This window comes from Phalacrocorax aristotelis, chromosome 23 (assembly GCF_949628215.1).
Source record: "Phalacrocorax aristotelis chromosome 23, bGulAri2.1, whole genome shotgun sequence".
Taxonomy (NCBI): Eukaryota; Metazoa; Chordata; class Aves; order Suliformes; family Phalacrocoracidae; genus Phalacrocorax; species Phalacrocorax aristotelis.
Window position 1 is genome coordinate 5,689,373 of NC_134298.1, and position 24,249 is coordinate 5,713,621.

Here is a 24,249-nt window from a genome sequence, read left to right on the forward strand (position 1 = left end):
CTGAGACTCTCCGTCCCTCCCTTGCCGTGCTCCCGCGGGGCCCACGCCCGTGGGACCGGGGGTGGCCCCGGTGCAGCCCCGCCGCAGGGGGCGGGGGCAGGGCTTTCCCGGGGCTCACCCCCTCCCCCCCGCCAGGTGGGGAAACTGGAGCTCCGGGTGACACCCCCCCCCCCGACCCCATCACCCCGCCCTGCGGGCTGCCCCGGCGCCTGTCACCGTCCCCTCGGGGCTTCCCAACGGGCGGCAGGGGCAGCCTGGGACCCCCCTACCTGCCAGGCCCTGCACCCCGGTCTGCGGGGAAGAGAAACGGGGGGGGGGTTCCAGGGGGACCCCGAGCCTGGTGGCACCCAGCTCCACTGCTCCTGAAGGAGCCCATCTCCCCCGGGGTGGGGGTATCCAGGGGGTTGGGGTGTCCTGCCTCTCTGCAGAGGTTAGGGTGCCTGGAAGGGTTTGGGGAGGCCATCGAGGTGCCCCATCTCTCTCCGGGGGTCAGGGTCCCCACTCCCCTTGCAGGGGTTGGGGTGCCCAATCCCCCCACAAGGGTCAGGGTGCTTGGAGGGTGTTGGGGTGCCCACTCCCCTTGGAGGGTGTTGGGGTCCCCACTCCCGTTGCAGGGGTTGGGGTGCTTGGAGGGTGTTGGCGTCCCCAGTCCCTGTTTAAGGGGTCAGGGTGCTCAGCAGCTGTGACCCACACATCCCCACCCAAAACTCTCCATGCATCCAGCTCCAGGACCACCCACCCCACCACATCGAAGGGGCCGCCAGCCACCCTGTGACCAGCTGGGGGGTCCCCCGTGGCCCCCCCCCCCCCCCCCCGGACCCTGTGCCAGGCCTGCCAGGCCCTGGGGTGCCCAGCTGGCTCCAGCCCCCACGGGACCAGCACCTCCCACTGGAGCCAAATAATTGCTCGGTGCTTTGTTGTGCAGTGTCTATGGCCCCGGGGCCTTCATTTGTGGGAACTTGCTGTGGCGAGTGCCTCCCTTTTAATTACCTCCCCTCCTCATGCTCCTGCTTACTCACCGCCTGGCACCGGCGCCTCCGACCCCCACCGCGGCCCCCGGCCCCCTGCCGTCCCCAGCCTCATGCGGGGGTCCTGACGGTGCATCTCGGGGTGCCGGTGCCATGCTTGGATGGGCAGAGCAACCTGCACGCCAGGTTCCTTGTCCTGTCGTGGGTGAAGGCAGGCGGGGACCCAGCCCCAGCGCAGCAGGTGGAAGGGGAGGGTTGGGGCTGGGTGCCCGGCGGGGTCCCCTGGGTGGGGGCCGCCCACGGCCGCCCCCGGGACCCGGCTCCGGCCAAGCTCGTAAACGCTGCAGGAGGCTCGGCAGCCACCTGACGCTCCCGACGCCGCGCCAGCGTCGTCCTCGGCGTGCTGGGGGCACGGGGACGCGCACGTGTGGGACGCGGCTACGCCACGGTGCTGCCTGCCCCATACCCCGTTTCTGACCCTGCACCTCAGGAGTGGGACACCACAGACCAGCACTGCAAGGGGATGCCCTGGGGTCCCCATCTGGCATCGTCGCCCTCCATGGAGGGGACCCCCACGCGGGGGTCCCTGTGGGCTCGGCCCCAACTGTGCTGGGGTGAGGGAGGGGAGCGGGGCCGGTACCATGGAAGGACCCCGGGCAGTCGGCGGTTGGTGGGAGGCAGCGGTGCCCAAGGGCCACCGCCTGGCCGGGCGCCCGGGCGGCCTCAGCTCTGCTCCCAGCACTCCCGCCCCGGCTGCCGGGGCAAGTCCCAGCCTGCCTCTCCCTGCCTCAGTTTCCCCAGGCAGGCAGTGACGCCGGCTCTCGGCTGTGAGCCCGGCACGGACGCGAGCGCGGGCACGATCGCTGTCATCGTCCCTGGGAAAGGGCCATTCCCCACGGCGCTGGCCGGACCACCTCTGTGCAGCGGGGTGGGCACGGGAACACAGGCTTGCGCAGCGAGGCTGGGATGGGGACAAGGGTCTGTGCGGCGGGGCAGGGGATGGGGACACACAGGTTGGCACAACGAGGCTGGGATGGGGACACGGGGACAAGGCTCTGTGCAGCGGGGCAGGGGACGGGGACTCGGGTTGGTGCAGCATGGCTGGGATGCGGACATGAGGCCACAGGGACGCGGGCCCATGCAGTGAGGTTGGGATGGGGGCATGGGTGCGCACAGCGGGACAGGGACACACAGGTTGGCACAGCAAGGCTGAGATGGGAATATGGGAACACAGGGACACAAGGACATAGGGACGTAGAGACACAGGTCCGCACAGTGAGGCAGGGACCCCTGCAGAGCCAGGCTGCACCGGCAGGACCTGGAGAATCCAGAGGACCTGGAGGCACGACATGGGGTGAGGGCACACCGTTGCCTGCAGTCCCCATCCCCGCAGTCCCTGTCCCCAAGGCCCCTGCCACCCACCCCATGCCCTGTGCCAGCTGGATACGACCCGGCGCGGGAAGCGCGCCCAGGCCCACGCTCAATTACGGCAATTACGGCACCTCCTCAGCCGCCAGCCCGTCCCCGCGCGCCCGGCCAAGGTCGTTAGCCGTTCTTAATGGTTTCTGAAAGTGGTTTTGTGGAGGCTGTTCCCGGGGCACAGCGAGCGAGGGGGGACGGTGCCGTCACCGCTGCCTGGGGGCTTGGCGTCCATCCGATGCTGCCTTCCGCCCCTTCGGTCCCGCCAGGAGCAGAGCTGCTCCCGCACTGGTCCCCGCCTCCCCCAACCCCCACAGGGCCACCAGGGATGGGGGAAGGGCTGGTGTGGGGCTCCACAGGCTGGGGGGTGGCCAGGTGTCCCCCCCCCATCAGCCCCAACCCCTCTGGTCCCAGCACAGCCCTGCACTGGGGAGGAGGTGGCAGTGGCACAGCTGAGTGGGCCCTGCCCCCTGTGGCAGCCATGTGTCCCTGTCCCCAGTGTGGCCATGTGTCCCCGACCTTGGTGCAGCACTGTGTCCCTGTCCCTGGTGTGGCCATGTGCCCCTGTTCCTGATGCAGCCCGGTGTCCCATCCCCAGTGGAGCTGCGTGTCCCATCCCTGGTGCAGCCATGTGTCCCTGTTCCCAGGGCCACCATGTGTCCCCATCCCCAGTGCAGCCACATGTCCCTGTCCCTGGTGCATCTGTGTGTCCCATCCCTGGCACAGCCGTGTGTCCCTGTCCCTGGTGCAGCCCAGCGTCCCATCCCTGGTACAGCCACATGCCCCGTCCCCGGTGTGCGATGCCGGCGCTCCCCACTGCCGTGCCAGGCAGGCTTCCCCACATGGTGACTGACAGCCGGGCTGGTCGGGCACAGATAGGCAGGGAGATTACACGGGGCTAATTAAAAGCCGTATTTAAAACTACACCGAGCCGTCAGCTCCGTCGCTACATCGCAGAGGTCGAGTCCCGACAGTAATTCCTGCTCCCCGTGAGAAACGCTCCCTCGGGGCACACCACGACCTGGCACGCACCGCGGGCAGGGGAAGCCCGTCGCGATAATCCTGGTAGATATCTCTGCCAAGCAGGCAGGTGCCCTGCCTTCAGCTTTTCCCCAGGGACCAGGCGGGCACGACGGCTGGCGCAGGGCTGCACCCTCAGCCCCGTGATGGTACGGCCTGGGGACAGGGACAGGACCGTGTCGTTCCCCCCGCATTTGCTTTAGTAGCCAAAGGGCTGTGGGAGCGACGCGGGCTCTGCCAGGCTGTGCCCTCCAGGTGCGGGCATGGGGATTTGGGACCCCGTGGTGGGGGTGACAGAGGTCCCATGGGGTCCCAGGCTGGGCTGGGGGACCCCATACTGGATGCTGGTCCCCAGGTTTGCTCACCCTGGGTACAAGGGGCTGTGACCCTCCCATGGGGCTGTGAGTACCCAGGGCCACCCCAGACCCTGACCCACCCGGCATCATCCCCTCCGTGCCAGCCCCAGCAGGCTTGGGGTCCCCCCTGGCTCCCACCAGCACCCCTGGCTGCACCCCACAGCGGGTTCAGCATCAGCCCAGCGTCACCCCCCCAGGGGCTGTCTGGGTGCGGGGCCGGGGGCAGCACCCGCAGAACCTCAGGGGAGGATCCGGGGACTTTGTCTCTCCCAGTCTGAGGCCCTGGAGCTGCCCCCGGGGCTCCCCCCAGGCCGGGGCGACCCAGACGGCTCAGCCCCGTGGCATCCATTGCAGACCCTCCCCGGGCACCCCCTCGGGCACTCCACTCCGGGGCACCCAGCCTCCACAGAGCTCAGCACCTGCATGCATGGGTGGGTGCATGCAGGCAGCGGGCGCACACGTACACGGACGTGCACACACGCAGGCACCCGGTGCAGCGCAGGGGACTCATGCCCTGAACATGTGGGCAAATGCGTGCACACAAGACCCCCTGCACACACACACACACACACACATGCAGCAGCACCGCACACACATGCACATGCTCCCAGCCCCCAGCCGGCCCCGCTCCCCCCACAGACACCAATTTGTTTTATGGCAGTGGAGGAAATTGCCGTCCGTTCCCCTGAGCCAGGAGCCGTTTGAAGTGCTCTGCCCCGGGGCCGGGAGGGGCCTCGCTGTCCTCTGTCCCCCAACGTCCTCCTGGGGCCTGGGGGGACATCTCTCCTCCTCCCTCTCTCCATGCCCCTGGCCCTGGGGGGGCCAGGAGTGCCTCTCCTCCTCCATCCCTCCACCCCTCTGTCCATCCATCCCTCTGTCCATCCATCCCCCCACCCCTATCTCCCCCTGGGGACAGGGATGTCCCCAACCCCCATGTGCCATAGGGCTGTACCCCGCCAGCTCAGCACTGCCCATGCTCCGTGCTGGCCCCTTTCATCCCCCTGTCAGACACTGGGGTGCAGCAAGGGCCGTGTTGTCCCCCCCCAGCAAGGCCAGGCCATGCCCAGCTCTGGGGGCAGCAATGGGGCGAGGGTTGGGGACGTGGGGGGAGGCTGCTGCCTCACACCCACCCACGCACCAGGGTCCCGGATGCAGTTTCGGGGAGCACCAACCCCTTCTGGCCCCATCCCGGCTCCGTGTGGGACCCAGGACACCGCTTCCACATCCCCCTGGAGCGGCTCCTGCTGCCTGAGCACTCGGGAAGGATTGGAGGCATTTGCCTCTCGCCTTGTAATTTATGCAAATGGGCTCTGTAATTAGCTGTAATTTCAAGGCACGGCTTGGGGTTTCAGACGCTCAGTGGTGAGGAGATACCCCCCCCAGAATCCTCCAGCATCGGCATGATTTCCTCCCCATGTGTGGTCCCAGCTGGGGCTCTGGCTGCACTTGAGGTGGCTCCAGGAGCCCCTACCTCCCCACCCTCCCCAATCCCCCAATCCCCCCCAGTCTCCACAGTCCCCATGGTCCCCATGGTCCCGTGCCACAGTCTCAGCCTCCTGCTGCCCCTGGCCGTGTCCTGGCGGCTCCTTCCACCCACAGCCCAGAAGTGGTGTTTTGGGATGGGGTCCAGAGGATCGTGGGGGGGCCTTGGGGCCGGGCACTGGTGGCATGAGCAGGTTGGTATCTCCCCAGGTGCTTGTCCCTGTCCTCAGAGGAGGCATACAGTGTCCCACATCCTCCTGCCATGCAGTCCTTCTGTGGGCCCGGGGCTGGCAGGGAGAGGGGCCATGGCAGCCGGCACACAGGACCCCTGGGCAGTGACCCATCTCCCTCCTGCACCTCCAGTCCCTGAAGCACTGGGGAGACTGGGAGGAGACCCTGGAGTGAAGGGATGCAGGACAAGCCATGTCCCCACCATGTGCAGAATGCATGGGGAAAGACACACCGTGGGGTCTCTGCTCCTTGTGGTGACACAGCCAGGATGGGGATTGGGATCAGGCTGGGGGTCCGTCTGGCCAGTGCCTGGAGCTGTACATGCAAAGTCTGCAAACTGCTCCCTGCCCCAGAGGGCTGCTGGTGGCTGTGATACGACGCCTGGGAGGCAGCCGGGGAGCCTGGGGCCACCACCCTGGCCCAAACAGCGCTCAGGTGTCCCCAAGGCGGAGCATCCCCCCCTTCCTCTTGGCCACGGGAATGGCCCCCAGCACCTCCCTGGCAGGCACAGGGGAAGAGAGAAATCAAGACCCTGGAGCTGGGGTCCCCCTGCATCCCCCATGTGTCTCACAGAGCACTTGAGCACCAGAACGCAGGTTCGCCACCATCTATTTACAGCCAAGCCCCCATCAGCAGCTTGCCCTGCCCCTGCCCATCCTGGGGTCCCTGTCCCGGCGTCCCCATCCTGATGCCTGGCCCAGCTGTGGGGCCATGCTCACCCCACAGGCAGCCACGTTTCGGTGGCGGCGGTGGAACCATCCCTGGGATGATGAAAACCAGGAGAGTTTTCCCCTGGGCGAAGGAGTTCCCTGCGCCCTCCGCCCGGCCAGGCGCTTGGCAAGCACGCCGGGGAGATGTGGGCTCCCACGCGCCAGCACGCCAGGCTCAGCCGGCCGGGCTCACGGTGCTGCCAGCCAAGGTCCTGGCTCTGGCGAGGCACCAGCACCTTTTCCCATGGGCGTTAGAGGGGGGTGGGTTTCCCCCAGGGCCACAAGGGTCCCCGCGGGGTTGCAGCTGTCAGCAGCCAGCCCTGGGCTGGCCTGGGGATTTTGGCCGTGGAAATGGGGACACGACGCCCCAGTGATTAAGTGGCTCCTCTGGCCATGGCGTTGCCACCTGGCAGCTCCCAGGCCTTCTCCGTACTGGCAGTCCTATGTGCTGGCAGCCTTGGCAGCGGGGGCACGAGAGCCGGGAGGGTCAGACACCCCCCTGCTGTGCGGGGATGGGCTCGGTCAGGACCTCCTGGACCCTTTTGGGGTGCCCTGAATCCACCTGGGTCATGGTGGGTCCTGCCATCAGCATCCCGCTCCCTCCCCTGTGGGTCCAGCTCCGTCCCCAAAACGTGTCCCTTGTGCCTGTCCCTGTCCCATTTACCCCATGGTATGGGTCCGAGCCACAATGGGCGGCGGCGAGCCCCCCACCTGGGTGGGTGACATCCCTGGGGGCAGGAGCAGCCACCTCTGGGTGCCATCTCCGAGTGGGGGGACAGCCGGGCTAGGTGAGACGCCTCGGGGTGCCCGGGGGTCCCCGGGATGGGGGTGGCGGGGGGGTGGCGGGTTGGCAGGGGGGTGGCAGGAGGAGGGCGGCCACGGGCGCGGGAGGGAGGCGGTTGTTTCTTTCTTCTTTAATTACCCCCCTGTTTGCGGTGTCTGCTGCGAACTTCCCGTCCCCTCCCTCCGCTTTCATGCGCCGGATCCTGGGACCGGGACTAGGCTCCTGTCAAGCGGCGGGGCTGGGGCTCTGCCTCCAAGGGCTGAAATCACCTGGGCCGGGGAGGGGTGGAGCTGGGACGGTGGGGAGGAGGGAAGAGCCGGGAGCCGGGCTGGGACCCAGCCATTCCTGCTCGCCCGGCCCAGTGGGTGCCCCGTCCCTGGGGAGCCGCGCGGGTCCCTCGGGGTCCCCTCGGGAACCAGCGCCCACGCCACGCCGATGAGGACGGAGCCACCGGGAACTCGCTGCCGCTAGACCCGTACGTACGCGCCCGCCCGCCTCGGTTCTGCCCGCTTCCATCGCCCCGACGGCCGCTGCGGCGGGAGGGTGAGCGGCCGCGGGGACCCCCGGCGGGGACCCCCGGCCAGGTCAGGGTGCCGCGGCCGCCCCGACCGGCGGCTGGGAACGTGTTGCTGGCGGCTCCGCCGGCCCGGCCCAGCCCAGCCCCGGCAAGTCTTTGCTTGCCGCCTCCGCCGCGTCCACTAGCCACCGAGCTCCGTGGCTCCCGGCCCCTTCCCCCCCTCCCCGTCCCCCCATTTACACCGCGAAGCCCCCTCCCATGGGGCCGGCCCTCCCTCCACCCCCCCCCCCCCCCAGCTGCCCCACACCGACCCCGGTGCCAAGCCCGGGGTGCGAGGGCGCAGGGCAGGGTGCTGGGCGGGCTGCCGCCCCCCCTCCCCGCGCCGCGGCCGGTGCTGTCCCGTGGGTGTCCCCCCACCCCACCCCCAAATAAAGCCCCGGGGAGTTTCGCTCCTGCCCCGGGGAGCGTTGCTGTGGATTGGGCTGTGGGGTGAGCGCGTCGAACCCACGGCATCACCACCACCGCCACCCCCTTCTAACTAAACCCACAGCATCACCCCCCTAAACCCACGGCATCACCTTAAAACCCGCAGCATCACCCCAAACCCACGGCACCGCCTTCCACCAGCCTCTCCGAGGCTCCGGTCCAGGGGTACCCGGGCAGGAGCCGGGGCCGAGGACCGAGGGCAGCACGGCCCGCCCAGCCCCGCCGCGGGGCGAGGCACCGGCTGGGGCTGGGAGACGGGCAGAGCCGCCTCTGCCCAGCCTGGACCGTGACTCACGGGACGCATCGCTCGCCGGTGCCTCAGTTTCCCTGCGGTGAAATGGCCAACGCGTCGTCGAGCCCCGCCAGGGAGGGGGACGCTGGGGGCCCCTTTAGGGATTTTTGTCGTCATTCCCGGATGGAAAAACGCCCCGGGAGACTCCACGCGTGGCTGGGGCAGCTGGGCAGGGCAGGGCCAACGAGGGGGGTCCCTCCCAGTGTCCCCCATCCCAGTGCCGGTCCTTGTTCCCTGACTTTGAGACGAGTTTCCAGAGGAGCTGGGCAGGGTGTAGTCATGGTGGTGCGACCCGGCTGTGGGTCTTGGTGTGCGTGGGGCCATGGCTGTGGGGCTTGGTCCCAGTGAGACCCCCAAGACGAGGGGGATGTTTGGGAGCGGCGTGCACCAGGAGGGCCGTGGCTGGCGCTGCTCGGGGCTCACCATGGCCATGCCAGGTCTGTGTCAGGTGGGACGTGCTTGGGACCCCGTGGAGCATCTCTTCTCCTCCCGTTGGTGTTGGGGGATGTCCCTGCCAGGTCCCTTCTGTCCCCAGATCCAGAGGGGGCCCTGTGCGGTGCAGGCTGCCACCCTGTAGCCCCGCAAAGGGCCATCACCATGGGGTTTCATGGTTTTGACCCTAATCTAGCACCCATGGGGAGCAGTGGGCTGGGGGTGGCTCAGGACCCCACTGGGGACCAGTGCTGGGTTGGGAGCCATGACACTCCCACCCTCAGTGCCAGCCATCACCTACCCTGCTGGCATCCCCAGGAGGCTGGGACGGCCCCCAGGAGCCAGCCCTGAAAATGATGCCAACTCCCCCCCCAGGGTTGGGGTTAGCAGAGCTAAGCCCCCCTGAGGAGCAGCACCTCAAAACCTGCACTGGTCCTGGGGACTCATCACACCTGTGACCACCTCAGCGCTGGCTGAAGGTCGAGCTCCTGCTTGCACCTGGGTATCACAGGTAGAGATGAGTCCCGTCATGGGGGTTTTGGCACCCCCCAGCTCCTGCCCCTATCCTTGGGGTCCCCCGTCCTCCCTGGTGCCACCTGGCAGGGGAAACCAGTGTCCCCATGCAGCTGGGGGGTCTTCAGTGTTGGGGACCCCCCCCGACCCAGTCTTATAGTGCTGGGGATCAGGGGGGTCTGGGGGTCCAGCCCATTTGCTCAGGGGATCCCCCACCACAAAAGCTTCAGCACCCCCTCAGTGTCTCGCTGGGGGTCTGACCCTGTCTCATGCAGGCTGGGGGTGGTAGGGAGCTGGGGGGCGACAGCGTGGTGGTGGCTGGGAGTGGGTGACTGTGGTAGGAGGGGATGGTGAGGGTTTGCAGGGAGAGGAGGGGGTCTCAGCTGCCCCCCACTGTGGCGCCGGTGGGAAGCTGGGGGGCGGGAGCTGGTGGCGGCAGGTGGATTTCAACACCGGGGTGGGGCCCATCCCCAGTGGGGTTTGCACAGCTCCTGGTGAGTCATGGCCGCCATGCCGGGGAGGCAGCAGGTGCCTGGGGGTCCAGGGGTGCAGCAGGTGCCCTGGGGGTCCAGAGCCACGGGCAAAGGCAACCCAGAGACTGGCTTCAAAGGGCTGCCAGTGGCTCGGCCCCCGGGCTCCACTGCCTCCCCGCAGCCGACTCTGCTCCCCCATCCTGCTGCCAACCAGCCCAGGGATTCAGCCCCTCCCCGGCAGCTGGTGGGGGTCCCAGCCAGGCCAGGGGCTTGGGCAGGTGTGGAGCTAGGGGTGATGGTTTCCCAGCCTGGCTGGGGTGCAGGAGAATTGGGGTGGCCTTGTGGGTGCCATGTCCCCCTGTGGTTGGGGCATGGGCTTGTGGACAGCACTTATGTCCCCCTGGGGGACCCCAGCTGTGTTGGAGGGACATGGCTAGGGACATGACGAGGCAGACACTGGCACCTTCCTTAGGTTTCAGAATTAGGCACTGACCCCGTTGGGGCTGGCACAGGGTCCATAGGGGCATGGGGATGGGTGCTAAGGGGTGATCCCCTGCCTGATGCCACCATCCTGGTGTCACACTGGGCTGTAGAGCAGAGAAGCCCTCTTGGTGGGGCAGGGGTGTCCCCCAAATCACAGGTGATGGGTGCTGGGGACACTGTCACCTGCTGCATGGCAGTACCATGCCGGTGTGGGATGGAAATTGGTGCCAGGGCCGTCGCCAGTGCCAAACCCCTCCCTGCGCCAGTGTGCACAGGGGCAGGGGGGTTAGGAGGTGTCCCCCCACTCTTCTCACAGCTCTTCTCTCCCCACCCATTCCTCCTTGGCCCTGCAGGTCTTGTCTGCGCCACCGCCCCGCGCCGCTCGGCAATGCTTACAGCGGTCTGCGGCTCCCTGGGGACCCAGCCCTCTGACGCTCCCCGCTCCTCTCCGAGCCACCTGGACCTGCAGCCGCTGCAGCCCTTCCAGCCCCACGGCAGCGCTGCGGCGGGCGCCGCCGACTTTGCCTCCCCGTTGCCCCCTCCGGAGCTACCGCTGGCGGGTCCCGACGCTGCCGCCTTCGCCACCCCCGGTACCTACGAGCCCCATGGCCCCCCACGGTTAGAGCTGCCTGCTGACGGCCCCGCCGCCCCCGGCACCTACACCAAGCTGCTGCCGGCCGCCCCGGACATGGCGCATCCATACGAGCCCTGGTTTCGGCCCCCCCATCCCGGCCCCCCCAGCGAGGAGGGAGGCGTCAACTGGTGGGACCTCCATGCCGGAGCCAGCTGGATGGAGTTGCCCCCCGGGCAGGGCGGGGGGCTGCAGATGCCTGGGCACTCTGGGCTGCCGCCGGCTCTGGGGGGGTATGGCGGGGGGGAGCACCAGCTCTGCGCTCCCCCTGCCCACCTGCTGCCCCCCCCCACCCAGCACCTCCTGGGACCGGAGGGGGCGAAGGCGCTGGAGGGACCCCCTGAGCCCCGGGGGCCGGAGGCGGAGGGCGGCGGGCGACCGAAAGGTGCCCGTCGTGCCGTGCCGCGGGGCGGGGGGCAGGCGGCGTGCCGCTGCCCCAACTGCCAGGAGGCAGAAAGGGGGGGTCCCTGCCCCGAGGGGGTGAAACGCAAGCACCTACACAACTGCCACATCCCCGGCTGCGGGAAGGCGTACGCCAAGACCTCCCACCTGAAAGCCCACCTGCGTTGGCACAGCGGCGACCGACCCTTTGTCTGCAACTGGCTTTTCTGCGGCAAACGCTTCACCCGCTCCGACGAGCTGCAGCGGCACCTCCAGACCCACACCGGCGCCAAGAAATTCGCCTGCCCCGTCTGCGGCCGCGTCTTCATGCGCAGCGACCATCTGGGCAAGCACATGAAGACGCACGATGGGGGCAAAGACGGGGGCGAACCCGAGGTCAAGGGCGCCGGGGACCCGTCGGCCAGCAAGGGAGGCAAGAGGGAGTCCGAAGGGGGTAACGCCGCCCCCACAAACTGAGCTGCTGAGCCCCGGGGGGGACACGGATGGAGGTGGGGAGGACCCCGGGCGGGGGCCGGGGGGACCCTTCGGGGCCGGTCTCTGAAGGGTGTTGGGGTGGGGGGGGAGGCACAGGGCTGGCACCTTGTGCTCGAAGCGGTGGCAGGCGGGGGGACGCACCGGTGGCACAGGCCCGTCCCCCACTGCAGTGGTGCCGGCTGGGGAGCGCCGGAGCCGCAGCTGCCCTGCGGCGGTTTCACTTGTCCCGCTCCCGCTCTCCCGCCCCGGTTCCCCCCGTCCTCCCCCGGCTTCCCAAATCTTTTTTTCGGGAGGCTGCTGGCAGGCGGCGGGGCTGTTTGGGAGGAACATCAATGGGAGCCGAAGGAGCAGGCGCTGCCTGGGCACGTCCAGCCCCAAAGGGGAGGAAGGAGAAGGAGAAAGGGAGAGAGGAGAAACCCGGGAGCCTTTGCTCGGGGAGGGCGGCCACAGTCCCTTGGCCCCGTCCCTGTGGTCCCCCCCCAAATCCTTGGTGTTCCAGGCTCAGCCACCCTGTGCCAGCCCTGCTTTTTTGCCACCCATGAGGCTTTGGCACCCCCAGGGGTGCACAGAGGGGCTCAGTGGGCGACCACAGCCCCCTGCCCTAGCCGGGGATGCTGGGTTGGTGGGGGTCCCACATCCCCTAGAGCCCCGCTTTGGCTGGGGCTTGGGGGTGCGAATGCCTTTTTTTGGCCCAAATCAAGGTTAAAATAGGGGAAAAAAAAAAGAAATCCTGCTTGAATGTGAGCCGTGGGGGGCCACGGCGGGCGCGTGGCGTGGCGGCGGGCGGTTGCCCAAGCGCACACCTGCAGCTTTCCCACACCCACCACCACCGCCGCGGCCCCAGGCGGGAAGCACATGGGGCGGCCGCGGCCCCGGGAGAGCCGGGGCGGCCACATTCCTCCGGCCTGGCATGGCCACGCTGCCCCGCCACCCCTCGACCCCCGCCTTCCCACCCCCCGGCGCCTCATGGCTGTCCCTCCCCGGGGACCCTGTGACTGCAGGGGATCCCTTCCCCAGGCATGCTGCCTGTCTCCCGGGGACCCCATTGCCGTCCCTCCCTGGGGACCCCTCTGGGGACCGCAGCCATCCCCCCTGGGTGTGCTGCAGGTCCCTCGGGGACCCCACATCTTCAGAGGACCCCAGCTCTGTCCTTCCCCACCCTGTGCATGCTCCCTGTCCCCCCAGAGCCCCATAGCCATCCCTCCCCGGGCTCCCGTATCTCCAGGGGACCTCTGCCTGTCGTGTCCCTCCCGTGCATGCTGCCTGTCCCCCGGGGACCCCATAGCTGTCCCTTCCCAGGCCCCTCTATCTCCTGGGGACACCGTGGGTTGTCCCCCACCAGGGACCCCTTATCTTTCCTCCCCTGGGACCATCCCCCTTCCCCCAGGGGACCCTGTATTTGCCTTCACCCGCTGGTTGACGGTCCACAAAACTCTCAGTTTGTGGATGTTTTGGGTTTTATCCCCCGATTTTGGCAGAACCCTTTGGACACAGAAGGAGACACTAAACCTGGGACCGGGGGGTGAGACGTGTTGGGGGGCAGTGCTGGGGGCTGGGTGGGATGAGGCTTACGGGCTGCTCAGGGGACCCAGGACTCCCCCGGCTCTGCCCCCCAGCCAGCACCAGTTCACACCAGTTGGGAATCCAGGGAAGGGGGAGAGAGGGGGGGAGGTCTGATATCCCAGCATGGCCCCATCCTGGGGGCTCTGGGGGGCCATGTCTGGGGCTGTGGGGGCTGCCTGGGCTCCAAGCACCCTGGGGTCTGCGTGGGAAGGGGTAGAGGTGAAGTTGAGTGGGGTCCGTGCCCAGAGGGCGCCCCAAGGCCTTCGGTTTCAATTGTTTTATTATTATTAATTATTATTATTATTAATTATTATTATATTATTAAGGTGAAGCCAGGCTTTGCCACTTGGGCAGAGTGGACGTCTCGGGCTGAAGCTGTGGCCATGGGCCTTATGGATGGGGGGGTAGGACCCCTCAAAGGGTCTCATCCCCATCCCTGTCCCCGTCCCCACGGGTGCGTGAGGGGCCGATAGCAGCCCTGCTGCGCCGTGGGGCCAGGGACAAGCCGTGGGGCTAGAGAAACCCAGCATGAGGTGAAGTCTCACCGGGGGGGGTCTGCAGGGACGTGTCCCCAACCCCGGCATGGTCGCCACTGTCCCTCCGCAGGACTCGGGTGACCTGGGCTGCCGCAGCTCTCAAAGGATGTCTCCGACTCCAGCATTTGCCTTTTCCAGCACAAAATTCCCCCTCAGTGCCCCCAGATGGGATTTTAGCTCTTGAGGGGACCCTGGCAGGGGGGGCTCAGGACCCTCCACAGGGTGCCATGGTGTCACGCCGGTGGCTTGTCTGGTTTTTGTAGCTGAGCCTGGCTCTGGCAGTGGTCGGGGGCTGCGGTGTGGTGGGGTGCCCCGTGCCACAGCTGCCAGGGCAGGTTTAGGGGGGCTGTGCTGGGGAGACCCCAAGGGTGGGAACCGCTGAGCAGGGGGTCTCGTGGCGATGCTGGGGCTCAGCCTCACCTCGCTGACACCCTCCCCTGCCCCGGGCTGGGCCCCCTGCCCGGCTCAGAGCCGGGGGGGGGCTGCGAGGAGGGGCCCCAGGTGTGCTCTGCCCCCGCACCTCCCCCCCCTCCCCCGGGGCCCTGCCCGCCGCGATGGGGCAATGAAGGCTGTAAAACCAGGACGGAGGCCGGCTCCCACCCGCCGAAACCAGTCCAGCCTGCTGCGGCGTGGGGATCCCGGCCCTGCGCCCCGAACCGCCGCGTCTCCCACCCCCGAGCCGCCTCCCCGGGGCAGGGAGGAACCGGCCCAGCCGGGGGCCCCGGGTGTCCCCCACCGAGCCCCAGCCCTGGGCGGGGGGCAGCTGCAGGGTGCAAAGGGGAGCGGGGTGGCCCTGAGGGGTGCTGCGGCCGGGGACAAAGGGGTTCCCACCCCCTCCCCCAGCCCAGCGAGGGGAGCGTTTGTGCTGTGAAGAGGCGGCGGGGCTGTGGGTTTGGGTTTTGTACTGGAATAAACGCCGCGTGTTTTCCATGCTCTGGCTCTCCGGCTCCGTCTCTGCCAAGGGACCAGGCATCCGGCACCCCGACCCCCCACCCGCTCTGCCAAGGGACCCAGGCACCGGCACCCCGACCCCCACCCACCTTGCCAAGGGACCAAGGCATCCGGCACCCCGACCCCCACCCGCTCTGCCAAGGGATCCAGGCGTCCGGCACCCCGACCCCCACCTTGGCCTCGGGCCCCCAGGGCTGCTCAGGAAGGGGATGCAGGAGGGTGCTGGGTGGGGGGTGACCCGGGTGAGGACCAGCTGAGCCCCCCAGGAGGGCCTCATCCTGCACCCCTCTGCCTGGCCTCGCACGCTGGGACGTGCTGGGCAAGCGCCTGGGGTCCCCCCCCCGGGCAGGGTGCTGGGTGCTGCCCGGCAGGTCTGCCTGCATACCGTGGGGCGGGCGTGCCGCGCGGGTGCTGCCCACGCGGGGTGCTGCCCACGCGGGGTGCTACCCACGGGGGGGCGCTGACCACGGGGGGTGCTACCCACGGGGTGGGCTACCACGGGGGGGCGCTGACCACGGGGGGATGCTGCCCACGGCGAGTGCTGCCTACGGAGGGGTGCTACCCACGTGGAGTACTACCCACGGGGGGGGTGCTACCCGGGGGGGTGCTAACCACGGGGGGTGCTGCCCACGGGGAGTGCTATCTACGCGGGGCGCTGCCCACGGGGCGGGTGCTACCCACATGGAGTACTACCCACAGGTGGTCCTGCCCACGCCGGGTGCTGCCCACGGGGGGTCTCTGCCCCACAGGACCGCCCCCTACCAGCTCATAGACGGATCCCCCGTCCCTGCCCCACGGGGGACGGCCTGGGACGCCCGTCCCCGGGTCCCAAAGCAGCCCGGTACCCCCCGCCACGCGGGGTGCCGGTGCCGGTCCCGCCCGCTGCCGCCGTGCGGCCTCCGGCCACGGGGCGCCGCCGTCGCCCGGATGGGGCGGGCCGGGGGGGGCGGGGCCCGGCGGCGGCGGCGGCGGCGGGGGAGCGGCGGCAGGTCCGTGGGCTGGTGGATCCCGGGAAGCGGGGTCGTGCGGGGGGTCCCGGGAACAGGGACTGTGCGGGGCAAAGGTCCCGGTTACCGCGGCCGGTGGGGGGGGTGTCTGTGGTCGGTTAAGAGCTGCGGGGGTCCCGGGGAAGGAGGCGCTCCCCCCGGCCACCCCGGGATGGGGTCCCCGATGTCCCCGCAGGTCGGGGGACCATGTCCTCCCCCAGTCCCCTCCCCATCTCCCCACGGCCGCCAACCTCAGGGGTCACACCCCAGGACAGGGGCAAGGGGGTGACGTCCTGCTCGGTGCCCCCCGCCCCATCCCCCCTGCCCGGTTTAGGATGGCGGGACGGGATCCCGCGCCCTCATCCTGCGATTGCTTTGTGGCACTGCCGCCGCACACCGCGACGCCCGCCGTCATCTTCGGCAAGAACGCCGACCGCCCGCGCCATGAGGTCCAGGAGGTCATCTACGTCCCCGCCACCGTCCACCACCCCGGGGACAAAGTCCAGGTGAGACCGTGCTGGGACCAGGGTGGCTGCAGGGGACGGTGCACTGAGCGTGCCAGGTCTCAGCCCTGCTCCGTGTGTCCCCTCCCCCCGACCACTGCAGTGCACCTACCTGGAGATCGAGCAGGTGGAGAGGACCCACGCGGTAGTGCTGAGCCGTCCTGCCTGGTTGTGGGGGTGCTGAGATGGGCGCCAACGAGCACGGTGTCTGTGTGGGCAACGAGGGTGTCTGGACCCGCGAGCCCCTGGGGGAGGACGAGGCGCTGCTGGGGATGGACCTGGTGAGGTGAGGATGGTCTCGTGAGTCCCCCCCCTGCCCCAGCCACCCTGCATCATCCCCCACCGCCGGCCGACAGGGTGCTGCTGGTGCGGCAGGCTGGGTTTGGAGCGGAGCAGCTCTGCTCAGGAGGCCCTGGAGGTGATCACGGCATTGCTGGAGCGCTACGGCCAGGGTGGGAGCTGCAAGGAGGAGCCGGTGCCCTTCGTCTACCACAACACCTTCCTGCTGGCTGACCGCACCGAGGCCTGGGTGCTGGAGACAGCAGGCCGATACTGGGCAGCCCAGCAGATCCGAGGTGAGTGGGCGCTGGTTGTACTGGTAGGACGGGGAGCTGTGTGCCCCCCACAGCCTGACCCCCACCGTGGCCTTCGCAGAGGGTAGCCGCAACATCTCCAACCAGCTCAGCATTGGGAGGGACATCACAGCCGAGCACGCGGGACTGCGTCAGCGAGCCCGCAGCCAGGGTTGGTGGAGCGGGGATGGCGAGTTCAGCTTCGCCGAGGTCTTCTCCCTGACGCACCAGCCCGCCCGTATGGAGGCTGCCAAGGCCCGCTACCGTGCTGGCAAGGAGCTGCTGCGGCAGCACGCAGGTGGGGACGGGGACGGGGGATGGGGACGGCCACCCGCGGCTTGCCCTGGCATCTCCATGCTCCCTGTGGCCCCAGCAGCCAGGGCCACGGCTGAGCTGCCAGTGGTGACATGGCTCTGCCTCGCCTGTCAGGTCACATCACGGCAGAGACATTCATGGCCATCCTGCGGGACAAGGCCAGCGGGATTTGCGTTGATTCGGAGGGCTTCCGCACGGCGGGCAGCATGGTGTCCGTGCTGCCCCGGGACCCTGCCTTGCCCTGCGTCCACTTCTTCACGGCCACTCCGGACCCCTCCAGGTGAGGACACCGGTGGGGAACAGCCCCGCTCTGGGGGTGACAGGGACGAGGCAGAGCCATGCCTTGCACTGAGTGTCCCCCCAGGGAGCAGCATCCATCCTCACACTGGCTGGTCCCAACACCCAAATGCTCCTCTCCGGCAGGTCCGTCTTCAAACCCTTCGTCTTTGTGGCCGGCCTCAAGCCCGTGCCACAGGTGAGATCTCCCACCTTCTGCGATGACCCTGCCAAGAAGATCCCGCGGTTCCAGAGCACGGTCGATCGGCGGCATGAACTGTACCGCCGACATCAGGCGGCGCTGGAGCTGATGGAGAGGGACCAGGTACTGCAGACCCTTCCCCAGCTGCCACCATCCCGGGACCCTCGTGCTGTCCCCGGTGAGGTGGGAGGCAGTCGCATTCCCTGAGGGCGCCTGGTCTCAGCTCTCCTCTGTCCCCCATCCTGCCAGGAGCAGGGGCAGAAGCTCCTGCAGATGCTGCGGGACCTGGAGAAGCAGGGTCCTGGAGGGGATGAATGCGCTGCTGGGGGGGACAGTGGCCCCCCACCCGGAGGAGCTGGCTGACCTCTTCTTCGACTGCGTGGAGGCAGAGATGAAGTTTTACACATAAACCCCTTGCAAGTGGGTGGGCTCGCCCCCCCCATGGCATTGCTCCTGGATAAGGGATGAGCAAACCTTCCCGGTGCCCAGGTCCTCGCCTCCTCCCGCTGCGATCTGCCGCTGATGGCCTGGTGGGGAATGGCTCGGCCGGTGTCTCCAGCCCTGCCTGGGAGTACGGAGTCTCCAGCCCCCAGACTTGTTCCTTGTTACTTTTGAGAAGTGGCCGCGGCCTGAAACGTGGGTGCAGAGGGAAGGAGAGGGATGTGGAGCAGGATTTGGAGCCCTGCCCACAACCGGCATGTCTCTTCCCACCATCAGGCAGAGCTGCCTGTGCCCGGCCCCTCTGGGGCTGGCTGCGGGGCTGGGGTTCCGTGGCAGACAGGCAGATTGGTGTAGGAATAAAGAGCCTTTAATCCTAACTGCGCGGTGCTGTGCTGGTGTGGGGTATTTGGGGTAGCTGCCTATTTCTTGCTCCTTTGATGCGAGTCTTCTCCTCCAGAGCCTTGCTCTGGGGCTTGCTCCTGCCAGGAGCTCGCTGGGGCTGTGGGCAGGCGTGCTGCCTGCCGGGTGCTGGCAGGGGTGGCAGCTGTGTCCCCCAGCTTCGCTTGGGGATGGGGCTGAGACCGCCTGGGTCCTGGGGCCGTGATGCAGGCTGCTTCCTCTCTGCCTGGGCTTAGCGGTGCAGGAGGCAGCAGCAGACCCCGACACTCCCGCAGCTCCTCCAGCTCTTCCAGACGGGTCCTGTGTTCCTCCAGGGCCTCCCTCCGCCTCCGCCGCGAGCGCCTGGCCAGCTCCCGCTGCAGATCCTCAAAGAAATCTGCCAGAGACGGGGGGAGGGAGAGGGAGATAAAATACAGGAGACCTGGCATTGCGACCGGAGCTCGCTGCCACTCCTGTCACCCTTGGGGACAGAAGGACCAGCCTGCTTCACCCCCAAGCGTGCAACGTGTCCTGCTTCAGTCTGGGCACCTTTGTCTGCAGTGAAAGGGCCGCTTCGCTCAGAGAACAACTCGTCGTCTTCGTCCTCACTGCTGGAAGAGCCTCCCTCCTCCTCTTCCTCACTTACGCCACCATGGATGGGCTGGGCATCCAGCTGCAGGAGGTGGGGCAGGGCTCCCACCACTAGCTCTCTGCAAGCACCGAAGGAAGAGCAGATGTTCCCCAGGCATTACCTCGGGGCTGGGAGCATGTTGGGCTGGCACCAAACCCCCCGGCACTGAACCCCCTGGCACTGCTCTGCACAGCCCGCCCCCGCAGCCTGGCCTGGGCAGAGGGCATAGATTCAGATTTCTGGGGTTTGGGTGGGTGCCTCAGGCTGTATTTGCTATCTGGGGGGGGCTGTACCCTCATGAGGGGCTCATGTGGTTTGCGGGACCTGATCTCTTCCTCTGCTCTCCTCTGCAGGCTCCTCCAACCCACCTGTATCCGTGCTGGTGGGTGCATTCATTTCCTGTTAAGTTGAGGAGACGGAGGCTGCGGGGCAGCTCATCTGCAGAGATCAAAGGGAAGGCAGAAAGGTGCTGAGATGGGACCTGAGCCCCCACCCCCACCCCGCCAAACCCCTGTGCCCCTGGCTCCTGCAGCTCTTCGCCCACTCCCAAGGCAACAGCCCCACTGTGGGAAGCAGTCTCTCAGCTCACAGCTGGGGAAACTGAGGCAGGGAGGGCAGGAATGTGCACTGCACACACTCCCATGTGAGAACTGAGGGTTTTCCCTTTCCCAGGCCCTCACTGTTCCCTTTCTCACCCCAATCTGCGAGCAGAGGGCTTAGTGCCAAAATAGCAACACTACAGAGGAAGGGAGGGAGACATCATCCCTCTGTCCCTCCCTCTTCTGCCCAAAATCACACACAAGAGGAGCTGGCTGAAAGATGCACGAAGGGTTGTTAGGGCTGGAGCAGCTTTGCGGTGAGGTTGAAACCCCCAAATCTGATCGGAGGCGCTGAAATGTTCTGCTGAAGCGGGACACAAGGTGGAAGCAAACACCTGGAGTCTGCCAGCAGAAGGGACAGCTCAAACCTGGCCACGGGGCTCCTCTGGTGTCCCGCTGGAACACGCAGGCCAGCCCCAGGGTGGCTCTGCTGGGGCTCTGGCTGGGACCTGAGGGCCGGAGGCCCTGGCAGAGCCTGGGCCAAGGGTCTGCCAGCATTTCCCTGGTACCCGAGGTACCTCTCAGGCAGACCCAGGCCATGCCTGGGCCCGTTCCTGCCTCCCACCTGGGTCCAGTGACTGTATCTGGTTGTGAGACAAGTCCAGGACGCGCAGGTGTCGCAGGGGCTTCAGGTTCTCCACTCTGCGGATGCGGTTTCCAGCCAGGGAGAGGAACCTATAGAGCACGGGGATGGCAGTGGTGTGAGGCGGGGGGATGCCACGGCCCCCACGGTCAGAGCCAGTGGCACCAGGCTGTCATGGGCTGCAGCTCGAACCCCCTTGGCTCTGCCAAGGGAAGGAGGGAGCCCCGCTCTCCTCTGAGCATGGAAAGGGATCTCCTCAAAGACAGGAGCTGCCCGTACCGCAGGTTGGGAAAGCAGCCCAGATTCTCAATCTTCTCAATTTGGTTCTGAAAGAAAAAAAAAAGGGCAACCTGTTTTTCCACTGCATGAAAAATCAGACTTTGGGAGCGCCGCGGAATCACTCCAACCTCACACAGGCAACATGATGTCCCACCAGCATCACAGGAGATTTATGGAGAGGGTATGGGGCTGCAACAGCACGGGGAGCCCAGCAGAGTTCAGGAGGACCCTGAGGCTCCTCACGTGGGTTTGAAAAACACCAAATGGCTGACACCAGAGCCTCGCTCAAATTCCATCGGTGGCACTGTCATCAGAGGGGAGCGCTGCCAGCCCCTCTGGTCATGTGGGGAGGCAAAACTCTGGAGCAGAACTGGGGGTGTCTGTGGTTCCCCAGAGAAGGGCTTTCCCGCAGGACTGGGACTGATCTCAGCTGCGGCGCACCTGCTGTAGTGCCTTACCTGCTGCAGTGCCTTACCTGCTGCAGGTAGAGGCTGTGAATCTCCCACAGGCTCTGGAGCCTCCCGATAGCACAGATGTTCTCACGGTCCAAGCGGACGGTCGAGGGGAACACCAACTCCGTGGATCTGGAGGAAGGGGGAGCTCGGGCTGTCCTTTGTGCCCAGAGACCCTCCCTGTCAGCCTGGGTGTTGACAGTGGGCTCTGTGCAGATCCTCACCCACTCTCCGGGCGTGGGGGCTCCACCAGCCGAGGCAGGTTCCTTGTGGCGATGAGGCTGTTGGTGAGGGTGACGCCCGGGGACATCTGCCCATGGCCTGTGGGAAACCCATCGTGATGGGGCCCAGCCCAGCGGGGTCTAGCCCCCCCCAACCCCCCAGGCTGACACATGAGCAGGCCCTACAATGGCTCACTCACCCCCAGGCAGGGTCTCCTCCTGCCCAGCCATGACAGGAGGGTGGCCAGGATCCTTGTCCCTTCCTCGGGCCCCTGGGTGGGTGTGTTGGGGGGGCTGGGTTGGCCCCACCACCCTCTGCAAGGGGAAGGGTGCTGAGGCAATGGGGGGCAGAAACCTGTGGGCGGGGGAGTTGGTGGGGACAGGACTGCCGGACTAGGAAGGATCAGCGTTGGGACTCCCAGGTGGGACAAAGAGACACCAGGGCCTGGGGGGACCACGGGGTTGGGGTGCCCGCCCTGGGTGGGCACAAAGACCCCCGGGCTGGGGCCAGGGTGGGGGGTGTTACCGGGGCCAGGTCCCCTGGGTTGGGGGGCAGAAACCCCTGGGCTGGGACAGAGCAGGGGGGGGGACACCAGGCCCAGGTCCCCAGGGCCGGAGGACCCAGAGACCCCCGGGCTGGGGTAGAGCCGGGGCCGGGGTGTCCCAGGGTCCTGGGGGGGCTGAGCAGGCCGCAGCGTGCCCGTTGCTAAGAGACGGACAGCCCCGGAAGGGGCCGAGAGGGGGCGTGGCCTGCGCATCCTCTCCGCGCATGCGCGCAGCAGCGTCCTCCGCCTTCCCAGGAGCCTTTGCGCACCCCGCGGCAAAGATGGCGGCGCTGAGCGGCGGCGCGCCGTGGCGGCGGGGTGAGGGGATCCTACTAGGGCTGGGCGCCTCCGCGGGGCTCAGGCAGGGCCGGGCGACGATGGAGGCCGTGCGTGCGGCCTGTCTCGGCCTTCCCCGGGCCCTGCTCCCCCGGGGACTTGGCGCCGGCCCTGAGCGCTGTCCGTGTGCTCCCTCTCCACAGGCTGGCTGCCCGCCCTGCAGTTCGCCCGTCGCGGCTCCAAGGCGGTCACCCGGCACTGGAAGGCCATGCACTTCCAACGCCAGAAGCTGATGGCCGTGACCGAGTACCTGGCCCCGCGGCCGGCCGTCCCGCCGCGATGCCTGCCCCGCAGGAAGGAAACGCTCCAAGAGGTGATTATTTTTTCTGGCGTGTGGGTGTTGTGGGTGTCTCAGCGTCCGAGGAGACCGAGGGGCTTTGCACACCCCGTGTGTGTGTGCTTTGCTGCGGGGGCTGCAGCCCCCACCGGCTGCAGTACAAACTCCCAGGACAGCCCTGCCCCAGGGTTTAGCGTCGCCGCCTGTACGGCAGCTTTTGAGATGTTTACAGCCCCGTTTCATCGCGTTGTGGGTGGTTGGGAGGTGCCCTAGCTGGTAATCACAGAATCACAGCACGGCAGGGGTTGGAAGGGACCTCTGGAGATCACCCCGTCCCACCCCTGCTCGAGCAAGCACTCCCAGAGCAGGGGGCACAGGACCGCGTCCAGGTGGGGTTTGAATGTTTCCAGTAATCAAGTACTGGAAACCAGGTGAGTCCCAATCCACGGCAGCATCTCACAGCAGTAGGTCTGTCTGCAGGGTGGGAGTGGAGGGAGGCAGTAGCCTTTGCCCCTTCCCTGCAGCCCATCACTGCTCTCTCCCATCAGGACAATGGTTACGCCCAGCTGTTACGGCGGCAGGTGGAGGACGTATTCCGGGACAACCGGATGATTGCCATCTGTCAGTACAATTCCATGCCCGATGAGGACATGGTGCTGATGAGGCATTACCTCCGAAAACACAACATTGAGGTCAAGTTCGTCCTGAACGAGGTAGGGGCCAAGCTGCTGGGGCAGATCCCAGTGTGGTTGGTGGGGGGGAAGGTGGATGAGAGCTGAGACAACCGTGTGGTGCCTGCTGGGGTGAAAAGCTGCATTTTGAGACCTCTCTCCCCCAGATTGTCAGACCTGTGCTGTCCCAGTCTAAGTACAAGAATCTCCTCCCTCTCTTCGTGGCACGCAATATCCTGCTGGTGAGCCAGGAGGCGAAGGTGAAGGAGATGCTGCGGGTGCTGAAGGGAGTGCCACAGATCAACCTCCTGGGTGAGAGCCTTCCCTGCGTCCATCTGCTGGCTCGGGGCTTTCATCGGTGCTGGGGAGAGGCTCTCCCACTGTCAGGGTCCACGCTAACAGAGCTGCATTTGCAGGATCGCTGTTGTGCCCATTAAAATGAGGGGATGGGTGGTGAGGGGTGGGAATTCCTGCCTGCAGGAGCAAGTCTTTTCTTGTGCACCTGTGGAAAACAAAACAGCTCAGGCTCTGACACACCATCTCCCATTCTCAGCTCTGCTCCTCTCTTCCAGGCGCCTGCATCGATGACACCATCCTGAGCAGGCAGGGAGTGGAGAACTTTGCCAAGCTGCCCTCGCTGGAGGCCGCCCAGGGGCAGACGGTTGGTGCCCTGGCCCTCCTGCCCTCCCAGACATCCTCCCTGCTCCAGCGTGGCTCCGTGCACCTTACGGCCCTCTTGGATCAGCACATCCGCCAGCTGCAGGATGGAGAGACGGGGAGCCCGGATGAGCCTGCCCCTGCCCAGAGCTCAGACGCTCACTGATGCTGGCCCCGCACCCCGTCTGTTGGCCGGGAGCCAGCTCCTTTCCCAGCTGCAGTCGGGGGGGGTCAGGGGTTGAAGGTTTGGCCCAGGGTGGGCAGCCAGCGGTGGGATGGAGGGTCCTGCAGCATCACCAGCCTGTTCAGGGAGCCTTTGCCTTTTCTCCCCGCACCGATGGCACCTGGGAACATGTCCCAGCTGTTTCAGGCAGATTGGAGGGTCACTGGGATCGGCTGGAGGAGGCAGAGTGCGGCGGGGACCCGTGGCCATGCTGGAGGGGAGGACGGCGAACAGGCCGTGCCCTCCGGAGTGGTGGCAGTGAGGGGGAGCGTGCTGTAACGCTGATCTTGCCGTATCTGTGGGATCGCCGTCCTGTCCATTAAAGCGAGCTGTGTGGTGGTGGAGATGCTGGAGGCCTTGTCTTGGATTTGGGGGGTGG

The 24,249-nt window shown here is 67.2% G+C and overlaps 4 protein-coding genes across 4 annotated transcripts; 3 read left to right on the top strand and 1 right to left on the bottom strand.

Moving 5' to 3' along the window:
* The first annotated feature begins 10,458 nt into the window (after window positions 1–10,458).
* On the top strand, window positions 10,459–11,663 carry SP6 (Sp6 transcription factor). Its single transcript, XM_075116899.1, has one exon. It carries the CDS (start codon window positions 10,555–10,557, stop codon window positions 11,653–11,655), a length of 1,101 nt encoding a protein of 366 aa, XP_074973000.1. The 5' UTR covers window positions 10,459–10,554; the 3' UTR covers window positions 11,656–11,663.
* Window positions 11,664–15,679: 4,016 nt separating this feature from the next.
* SCRN2 (secernin 2) lies at window positions 15,680–18,395 on the top strand. Its single transcript, XM_075116638.1, is given in 10 exon segments — window positions 15,680–15,712; window positions 16,044–16,215; window positions 16,316–16,387; window positions 16,389–16,498; window positions 16,588–16,787; window positions 16,867–17,082; window positions 17,214–17,379; window positions 17,523–17,700; window positions 17,827–17,871; window positions 17,873–18,395. Coding segments are annotated over 9 exon segments (1,272 nt in total). The 5' UTR covers window positions 15,680–15,712; window position 16,044; the 3' UTR covers window positions 17,987–18,395.
* Window positions 18,364–21,919, bottom strand: LRRC46 (leucine rich repeat containing 46). Its single transcript, XM_075117365.1, is given in 10 exon segments — window positions 18,364–18,571; window positions 18,573–18,818; window positions 18,821–19,106; window positions 19,396–19,465; window positions 20,192–20,301; window positions 20,489–20,535; window positions 20,964–21,072; window positions 21,165–21,250; window positions 21,348–21,526; window positions 21,529–21,919. Coding segments are annotated over 10 exon segments (1,704 nt in total). The 3' UTR covers window positions 18,364–18,391.
* A 38-nt stretch (window positions 21,920–21,957) lies between these two features.
* MRPL10 (mitochondrial ribosomal protein L10) lies at window positions 21,958–24,214 on the top strand. Its single transcript, XM_075116640.1, has 5 exons — window positions 21,958–22,024; window positions 22,186–22,355; window positions 22,868–23,032; window positions 23,158–23,302; window positions 23,563–24,214. Exons 1-5 carry the CDS (start codon window positions 21,988–21,990, stop codon window positions 23,811–23,813), a joined length of 768 nt encoding a protein of 255 aa, XP_074972741.1. The 5' UTR covers window positions 21,958–21,987; the 3' UTR covers window positions 23,814–24,214.
* Window positions 24,215–24,249: the final 35 nt, after the last annotated feature.